Source organism: Limanda limanda, chromosome 14 (assembly GCF_963576545.1).
Source record: "Limanda limanda chromosome 14, fLimLim1.1, whole genome shotgun sequence".
Classification (NCBI taxonomy): Eukaryota; Metazoa; Chordata; class Actinopteri; order Pleuronectiformes; family Pleuronectidae; genus Limanda; species Limanda limanda.
Genome location: NC_083649.1, coordinates 15,190,058 through 15,199,186, shown reverse-complemented (window position 1 = coordinate 15,199,186; position 9,129 = coordinate 15,190,058). Strand labels below are relative to the sequence as shown.

Sequence of the window (9,129 nt, the reverse complement as noted above, 5' to 3'; positions counted from 1 at the left end):
TCTCCATCTTATTGTGATGACACTCATCTCGATTTGAAATTGATCTGATGTAAGCCCTGGTACAAGTACATCAAAGTAAAAATGTGGAATATGGTCAAAATGGCCACTAAATGGAAAATAGCACGCTTCCTGTTGCGTTTTTCAAATTGCATTGAAGACTTTTTTGTTTTTGGTAAGAATTTGAGCATGTTAAAGCCCTCAAAAAGCCAATTCATTTGCCTGAAAAATAATAATAATAATCCTTACAATTTCAATAGGGCCTCAATGTCTGTCAGTGCCTGTCAGTGCTCGGGCCCTAAAAACAAGTGCAGTGGGATGAATCAATGAAATAAAACACATGCCTCTCTATATGGAGAGAGGAAAGTGTAGAGAAACCCAATGCCACTCATCTCTGTTGCAAGGTGGTAGTTTTATTATGACTAGGATTTCACTGCTGATAGATGTTGCAGGATGAATGAAGAAATATACAAGAGTGTTCACTGCTCAGATTCAGAAGAAATGCATCAAAACTTTATGAGCCGTATTTCATCCTCAAGCAGGTAAACGATCTTAAACATATGCCTTATAACTTCTCAGGCCGAGCAGGTGACGTAAAGTCAGCCAATGACCTGATCTCAGGTCAGATTTGACTTATATTTTTTTATATATATTTATTGTTTTTTATAGCTTACAATTTTGTCTGCCTGTGTGTGCATCTGTATACAGTCCAAAAGTTATTGTGGATGCATGACAGTTTGTGTGTGTATGTTGGGGGGCGCCGATTTGAAATCTCGCCTAGGGTGCCAACATTGCCAGAGCCGGCCCTGACCTGTAGGTTTTATTTACCTGCTCAATAATGTGAGCAAACACATCAGACACTGAGACAAACCAACCACAGAATCACACATGAACGAGTCAAAGCACATTCTGGATACACGTTTAATTGTCTGGTACTTTTGGTTTAAGTGTACAACAACACTGACTGATACCAAAACCTGATCTGTGTGTGTGTGTCTGTGTGTATATCACAGTTACAGTTTGACATGTCTGTGAGTTACTGTGGCCCTGAATACTCTCTTAGTAACATTTAGTGTGTCAGTAGTCATGTGTGTGTCTGTGTGTTCACCGAAACAATAAAATAAATATGCAACTAATAACACTCTCTCACAAGGATGCATGCAACAGTCATGACATGGAACACAGGGTTAACTATGAACGTAAAAGTGCTTGAGATGAACCTGAATCTTTCACAAATACGAGAACAGCTAAGGCAGTTTGGCAGTCGTAGTGCACAGCGACCAGTCTTCATGTCTGTTGAGGGTTTGATTTAAAGAATTAACAGCTTCACAAAGTTAGTAAACCTCACAGTTCTAGCTGCGGGACTGACTGTTAATACTGTTCGGATTTTAAAACACAGTCTCTCTTTTTTTATATAAAAAATTATATAAATAAAAAGGTGCAGGGTTTATAAAATATTTAGAAATTTGACATGCAAAGCTTTTCTCCTGGCGCACTATGTTAACTTCTGACTGGTTACTGAAAGGAAGGTATTGCATTGGGGGGGGGGGGGCATTTTGGCTGAACCAAGCTGCTTGTGCCAGATCAAAAGTAAGTCTCCATAACAGCCTCTTCTAACGACACACAACAGTCATTTCTCAAACTTGAACCTATAAACGAAACGTTCTCCAATGGAAGAAGCTGAACAGCCGAACGCGTATGGAAGCAGTCGTGCGAGGAGCAGGAAGCTCTACTGTAGAAGAAAGCTCAGTTTTTTGGGCAAAATACATCAGAAATATGTGGTTGCTTTTTGTAAAATGTTTCTCTACTGTGTGCTCCTTTATTTCTATGGTGCCAAAAGTCAAATTGCCCGATTAACCACCGTCTGATTTGACTCCTCTGTCACGTCACAGTACAGAAGCTCTCCCATTTCTTTTAAGACGATCATCTTATTTAAATTATTGTTCTTAGTTACTTCCTACTGAAAAATAACGTGAGCCAAGATGCTCAGTAGTAACATTCACTCAGTTAACTATTAAATAAATACCTAAGATTTAATTGAGAACACAAAAAACATTCAAGACAATAAATAACAACTAAATCTAAACAAATAAAACATGTGTGTGTGTGAACATACAACTGCTTTCAGAACCCCAAAGGGAGACTCGTGTGTCGTGCCGTTTCTATAAGAAAGTTTAAAGGCTCCGACACATCATACGCACTGCAACAGTGAGTCTGCACGCAATGCTGCTACCATCAGACAGCCCACATGCAACTCTTCATTTCTACCATCCAACAGGAGAGAAGGCACATTGTTTCCAGTGGCATCATCTCCCACTGACTGCGCTGTACCCACGGAGATTTCTTTACAAAGTGGCCAGATTGGATAAATTACACACTTCAGTAATATGCACTGTTGTAAAGTCTGTAAAGAAACGTGCTGTGCTCTCGAAACAGTCCTCATTTGGCTCTCTGACGGCCGACCAGTCGATGCAGCTTGTCACAGTTGTCCAGCCTCATGGACTCGGCCTTCTGCTTCAAACGCTCATCACGGTAGAGTTGTCCGAGGTTTGCCAAGTCGGACTCTGAAAAGGAGAGAAACACTTAAGACTTCTACACACTAGTGAATTCCCTTAATTTCATTGCAACAGTAATATTATTGTTGTATCGCATCAACAACTTCATGCACAACACTCAACAACGGTGTGATTGTTCATATGAACATCCTCGTCGTACAATCATTAGATCGTCGGACGCAAAGACAGCATCCAATCCTGTGAGCTGCTTCCGCTACTTCTTCTTCTTTTGTTTATTGCTGTCTCAACATCCTGCAATTGGTCTAAAAGTCTAAGGAACCAAACTTGAGTTCAGTTTTATCTGGACTGAGACCAGTTCTTTTGGTGGGACTACGTTTTGGGTCGGACTGTGATTCGAGGAACCTTTCACAGCTGATATTTTGGTTCAGACTGAATTGAAAACTCCAAAGGTCTGAATCAAGCAACTGATGACAGAGGGTTAAATTGAAAGACCCTGACGCCTGCATCTGTACGGGGAATACGACGTTATAACCAGCAGAAATGACCAACATTTACAAAATCCACCTGCTTAAACCTCTGAACTTAGTTTAATCCACGGATACAAATTAAGTGTCTGCTTCTCTCACAGGTAACAATATAAAGAGATTTCACTTGAATCAAGAATTCACTGTAACTAAAAACAGACTCCTTGTCTCGGCCCAGTGAGCTGCTCACTTACTCTGCTGTTTCTCTTTCCAGCAGCTGTTCTGCAGATGTTCAATATAGTCACTCTCAATTGTTTGCTCGAGTTCATCCAGCGCAGTTCCGCGGTATTCCTTCTCAAAACTTTTATCCACGTAGTACGGTACGCCCATGTGCTGAGTTTCCCTGGACACCACCAGCCCCAAGGCCCTGAAACCCAACCACATCATTTACATTTATTCAGTGCAATAATGGCGTCAATGGTGGTGGAACCCAAGTGGTTTTTATTTAAATGTCGCCAAGGTAACGCTGATGCTGCGGCAGACTCACGGCTTATAGAAGAGACTGAAGGGTGGGGTACTGGCCATCATCTGAGTAAACACTGATATGAGGATTAGCACAAGCACGGGGAGAAGCTGCAGGAGCGCTGTGAAGGTGTTCTGTGGGAAGAGGGAAAATCAGCACAGATTACAAAGCATGTATTACTTTATGTAGGCCGCACTGATACTCTGTGTTCATGCCAGCGTGGTACTTCTGTGTCTTTGAAGGGAACTGGGAGGTTACACAGCAGTAAAAGCACTCTGGTTATGAGTCAAGTAAATGAGTGACACTAAATAAAGGGTTATCGACTGCAGCCATGTTAAAAGCATGATCAAAAACTCATTTCACCACTGCACATTAATGATTAGGATCTCCACAGGAGGATCACAATACAACACTCAATATAACACTGTGGCTGTGGAAAAGGGATTTATCTTTTTTGTTCAGTGAGTCACTGACCTGACTCTGGTTGTCTTCCACCACCTCCTCGCGCCTTTCATAAGCACGTCGACGACGAGGCTGATAGAACTGAGAGTAGGAGGCTCCCTGGTTGGTGTACACGTGGATGTTTCCTGTGGAGAGAGACACACAGTTATAGAACATCTACACTACTAAACAAGACCTCAGATAATTTGTTTTGAGAGTAGCTAACAGCAACAATCCGAAACAAGACTTATTATTATAGAGATTTTAATATTAAATCAAAAATCCCTCACAACTCACCTGTGGGAAACCTGCCTCCAAAGAAAATGTTAAAGAGCTCCTCTGGGGAGATGTCGGCCTCAAAGTCTCTGTTGAAGCTTCGGTAGTGTCCGTGGCGACTGTGGCTGGACGGCTGGGGCGCTGAAGCTGCAGACTGGTCTCCATACTGATCATACTGTTGCCTCTTCTCTGGATTGCTCAGTACTGCATATGCATTTCCTATTGCTGTTGGGAGAGAGAGAAGATGAAGATCTAGATAAGGATGCATCACGTATACAATGATTCTAATGCAAGTTCTGAAGTTATAAATTTTTTTTTCTGATTTCTTATCTTCTTTATGTATATTATTGGCAACGGACATCAGAATTTGGTTGTCTGAGTTATGAGTTTGAGAAGCTGTTTGAAGTAGGACCCCAGTTAGCTGATGTGTATTACAAGCATTACTCCTGCCTGTAACTGCTGACGGTGCTCTTTTCAGAAAACTGGAACGCATTTGTCCCCTTCACCTTGTGCATCATCTCTCTGTCATATCTCTCTTTGAACCTAAGCTCAACACAGAATTCATAAACAGGATTAAAACTGGCAAAATAAAGTGACCAAGCTTTGAGCCTCTAGCCTGCTGAAGTTGGTTTCAACAAGATACAACAAGCATGAGAATGCTGCTCTTGAACTGACTGTGAGGTCAGCCTTTGGTGAATGGTGGTTAACTGAGAAAATAATATATTCTACGATATTATTGTGGGATCAGTTGAGTCTTTCCATTAAATGAGAGCAATGTTCAATATTATGGTTGAAAACAGTCACAAAAGATAAGGTTTTTGGTAAAAACCTTTGAAAGATTCTGTGGCTCCTGGGGCGAAGTTCTTGTCAGGGTGAAACTTGAGGGCCAACTTCCTGTACGCCTTCTTCAAATCTTCATCGCTGGCATTTTTGGTAACACCAAGGATTTCATAAAAATCCTTGCAATTCTTTATCCTGCAATAAGAAAGTAATGTTAGTGTACATCTTCACGTGGTAGTTATATCGACATTTACAGGGAGCTCCATCCAACAGTCAATATTATATCTACATGCAAAGTGGGGATGCACTGATCCGATGTTGATACTGGAAAACTGAACCATTCACATGTTGGCAGCTGGGATGTGGTGCCGAGCAATGACAGAGACCAGACTCATCAGTGTGAAAAACAATTGTGAAAGAATAGAGTCCCCGCTCACCTGAGAACGCCCTGCCGCTGATCCTCGGTGTAGGTCTTCTTTTCGTCACCACTCGTTTCACCGTTTCTGATGTCTTCGTCTCTCCAGCCTGATGGGGGGGGCACGTGGTTCGTTTCGGGGGCTTCACTGCTTCCATTCCTTACTATGGCATCTATCAACACTACAGACAGAGAAGAGTGTCAGAGTTCGGTCGACAATTCTTGAAGTTCTTTCATACTATAATCATTTCTTCCATTCTAAGGCTGGGCGATACGGTCAAAAGTAAGTATATAGTAACGGCCCAGAGGAGCAGTTTAACATCTGAGCATGTTGACCAACTCCTTTTTCTGAGCAAAAATGCCAATATTCCCAAATGAATTAACATTTTGGGTCATGACCTTGCAGCCAACTGGACTGGACTCTAGTAGTACACATTTGTTTATTTTTCTCAATTTGATTGAAGTTCTAGGTTACTCTTATTTATATGATTATTCTCAGGTTTATGTTACTCTATTATGTCTGCTTGATGTTACTGTATTGTATTTAAATAATTGTGAGTTATGTGCTGGGAGCTCAGCGTTCATGTGAGAGGTCTCCTATTTAGAAAACAATTACAAAGGTCCTATGTCCTGAATGTTCAAGGACAAAGTTTTTGCAGTACCCGTTCTTAGTTTTTGCACTTCAGTTAATGTGTAGAAGACAATGTTGTTCACAGAATTAAATGTGACATTTGAAGTGAGTTGAGCAGTCTTATTTTCCTCATTTTTTGTAATGCCTTTGAATAATATGGGGGACATGAATCGCAATATATCGCAGAATCGAATCGCAATACTTGCAGTATCGCAGAATCGCAACACTATTGAATCGTGGCCCAAATATCGCAATACTATTGAATCGTCACATTTTTGCCAATTCCCACCCCTAATTATAAATGTCACATTATTAATTATTTTAAATTTAAAGACTGAATTTGTTCCTGAATGAAGGATTTGGTTTTTATTATGTCATCAATTATTTGTTATACCTTATATAATTGTGTTTTGCACAATTCACAGCTATTAAATCATTATATATTGGATTGTTATATGGCTATTGATAAAACTATACTGCTATAATTCTATAAGACTTTCCTTGAAATCAGCATGAAAGTACATGCAGAATGAACAGAAGTCCACTTGTTTATTCATCCTTTCTCTTGACACCCATATTTATAGTACGAGGAGAGTGATATTGTCCATGCAATATACACCAACAACAAAAAGTCTTCCCTTGCACAATATTACACAATCACATTGAGACTGACATTTAGTGGCCCGTGCATGTTGTGTTCAAAGGGCCAAAAGGAATCTATTAAAGATTAAGGCTTAATTGTATCTCGCTGGAAATTAAAAACAAATTCCTCTAGCTCTAGCTCTAGCAAAGTTATCTTGGTTCAGATCCCCACAACAGGCTGTACTGGTGGTGAGTATTTGACATTTTCCCACACGTAAACATTCATACATACATTTTTATTGACTCCACATAAGCATTGGCCCTTCAAATTCCTAGATGATTTAAAACACTGGGTGGCGCTATGAGCCATGTTTCACCCATATATGTCGATTTATTTGAATACACTTGCTAGTAAATGTGATATTAAAACCAGCATTTATTCGCTTTATCACATAAGTTGTATAATTTGGTTTATAGCACAGAAACACGTGTAACTGTGCAGGATCGCTTTAAATATACAGGTGAGAATAACAGTTATTGATAAGTAATCAGGGAGAGAAACAACGGGATTACCACACAGCGCCTCCTCACTGTCAGTATGTGAACTGCAGCAATGGAGCAGTAATGAATCCCTGCAGTATCCTGAACAAACTGCCTTAATTCATGTTAAACAAATACCAAATCTGAAAATAACGATTCCCTGAGATGTGGAAACATATGAGTTAGTCAGTCACTGGATCTGGGTGAGCTTGACATGGCGGTGCAGCGTTAGCAGGCGGCTAATGTTACCTCTGGCCCGGGTGCTGGGGTATATATTCTGGGCTTCGTGCAGCAGCTGCAGCGCCTTGTCCTTCCGGCCCGACCGCAGACACAGCTTGGCCTTCTCTATCAGCCGGTCCGCCTCGGCCTTGTCCATGTCCCCGGCTCGTCACTGGGGCTGCTGGGCCGACGCTGGTCGCTGTCTGCGGAGCTCTGTCCCCGGTGCAACGTGCGTCAGTGCGGGCATACGGTTGACGCGGCCCCGGGTTAGCCGATTAGCTTAGCCTGCTGCTGACTGACAGCTGCGTGACGGTGGCCGGGTCCGGGGCTGCGGGGGCTCACTGTCCGGGGAGCAGGCGGCGGAGGGGGGTGTCCGGAGGAGAGCAGGCCTGCAGCTGAGACATGGCTTTTAAAAAAGACGTCTAAGGACGGAGGGTTTGAACATTTGTGTTCTTTTTAGATTCCGCTGAGTTTAAAGGGCCACAGCTGAAATACACCGAGCCACTGGAGCTGTGACAACACGTCACTTCCTGTGGAGTGAGGTCTGGAATCTGTCTCTTTACTTGAAAGCATATTCATAACAAAGTCATGTATAACTTTGACATCACATCAAAGGCACAGGGTTGTATGTGTATGTTTTTTTATATACATTTTATTATTATCAATTGTATTATTATTATTAATAATAAAACATTTTAAAACTTACAGGTTTGGTGTGTAAGATGTAGGTGAAAGGGATATATTGGCAGAAACTGAATATAAACAAATCCTAGTGATTTTTTAAGTAGTGTGTTTCATCTAAATTGTAGGAATTGTTGCTGTCTTTACCTTAGAATGGGCCCTTCATACTTAAATACTTTATCTTAAAATATTTTATATTTAAATGCTTTATATTTACATCAAGAGCAGGACCTCTCTACGGAGGCTGCCATGTGTTTTACTGTAGCCCAGACTGGACAAAGTTTATGACAACTGAAGGTTACCAGAGGGTCTCTTTCATGCTCCCACAATGAGCAGCACTTTAGTGACTGTGGAGAGAGAAAAACTCTCTAATTACCTGGAAGAAACCTGGAGCTGAACCAGACTCAATGTTGGTGGACATCTACCTCGACCTGTTATAAATATGCAAAGCAGGAATATACCTAACCATATATCTCAGCCTTTCAGCTACGTTCATTTGCTGCCAGTGCTTCAGGATGGGTGCACATGTGTATTAAAAAAGGTTTAGTTAGTAGTTTCAGGCTAACAAGTGTTTTTAGTATCCACCGGCTCATTACTCTTTTTGTTGTCTAATAAATTGAGTGATTTGAACACTGATTTAAGTTCTCGAGGTCTGAAACCTCCAGAAAACCTTGTTTTGTTATTCACCTGGATTTGTGTTTGTTAGCAAGTGAGGCAGGTATCTGGTAAAGCTGCTGCTGCATTTGAGTTATTTTGCTCATGGTGTATGCAAGTGCAGTGGCTCTGAAGCATAGACTGTATATAAAATAAAGATGGAATTCTCTACTCCCTGCCACTACCCATAGTATCCTGGATATGACATATTTTATCAAAGAGGAGGCAAGGCTTTTGAACTATAGTTTAACCAGCCACCAGGGGGCGAACAAGACACTGGAGGCTTCCATTTTTGGGTCCATCTTTAGTATATTCTTGGTTGACTACAGAAAGCTAACATCAGCATTAATACTTCCACCCTGAGAAGGAAACTGTGCAACACATTTTTTGTTCATGCATATTTTATTCAA

The 9,129-nt window shown here is 41.2% G+C and overlaps 1 protein-coding gene across 1 annotated transcript; it reads right to left on the bottom strand.

The window, feature by feature from the left end:
* Positions 1–900: 900 nt before the first annotated feature.
* On the bottom strand, positions 901–7,881 carry dnajc18 (DnaJ (Hsp40) homolog, subfamily C, member 18). Its single transcript, XM_061085537.1, has 8 exons — positions 7,415–7,881; positions 5,435–5,594; positions 5,047–5,192; positions 4,239–4,442; positions 3,975–4,087; positions 3,525–3,634; positions 3,232–3,404; positions 901–2,561 (listed from the first exon to the last, which is right to left on the bottom strand). The coding sequence occupies exons 1-8, from the start codon at positions 7,539–7,541 to the stop codon at positions 2,437–2,439; spliced, it is 1,158 nt and encodes a 385-aa protein (XP_060941520.1). The 5' UTR covers positions 7,542–7,881; the 3' UTR covers positions 901–2,436.
* Positions 7,882–9,129: the final 1,248 nt, after the last annotated feature.

What these genes read in the sequence shown, in the direction of transcription:
- dnajc18 (XM_061085537.1), bottom strand. Translation starts at nt 7,541, where the DNA reads ATGGACAAGGCCGAGGCGGACCGGCTGATAGAGAAGGCCAAGCTGTGT. An exon ending in CCCCAGCACCCGGGCCAGAG is followed by an intron (nt 5,595 to 7,414) that starts GTAACATTAGCC and finishes CTCTGTCTGTAG; the next exon opens with TGTTGATAGATGCCATAGTA. An exon ending in TGGAGGCAGGTTTCCCACAG is followed by an intron (nt 4,088 to 4,238) that starts GTGAGTTGTGAG and finishes CTCTCTCCACAG; the next exon opens with GAAACATCCACGTGTACACC.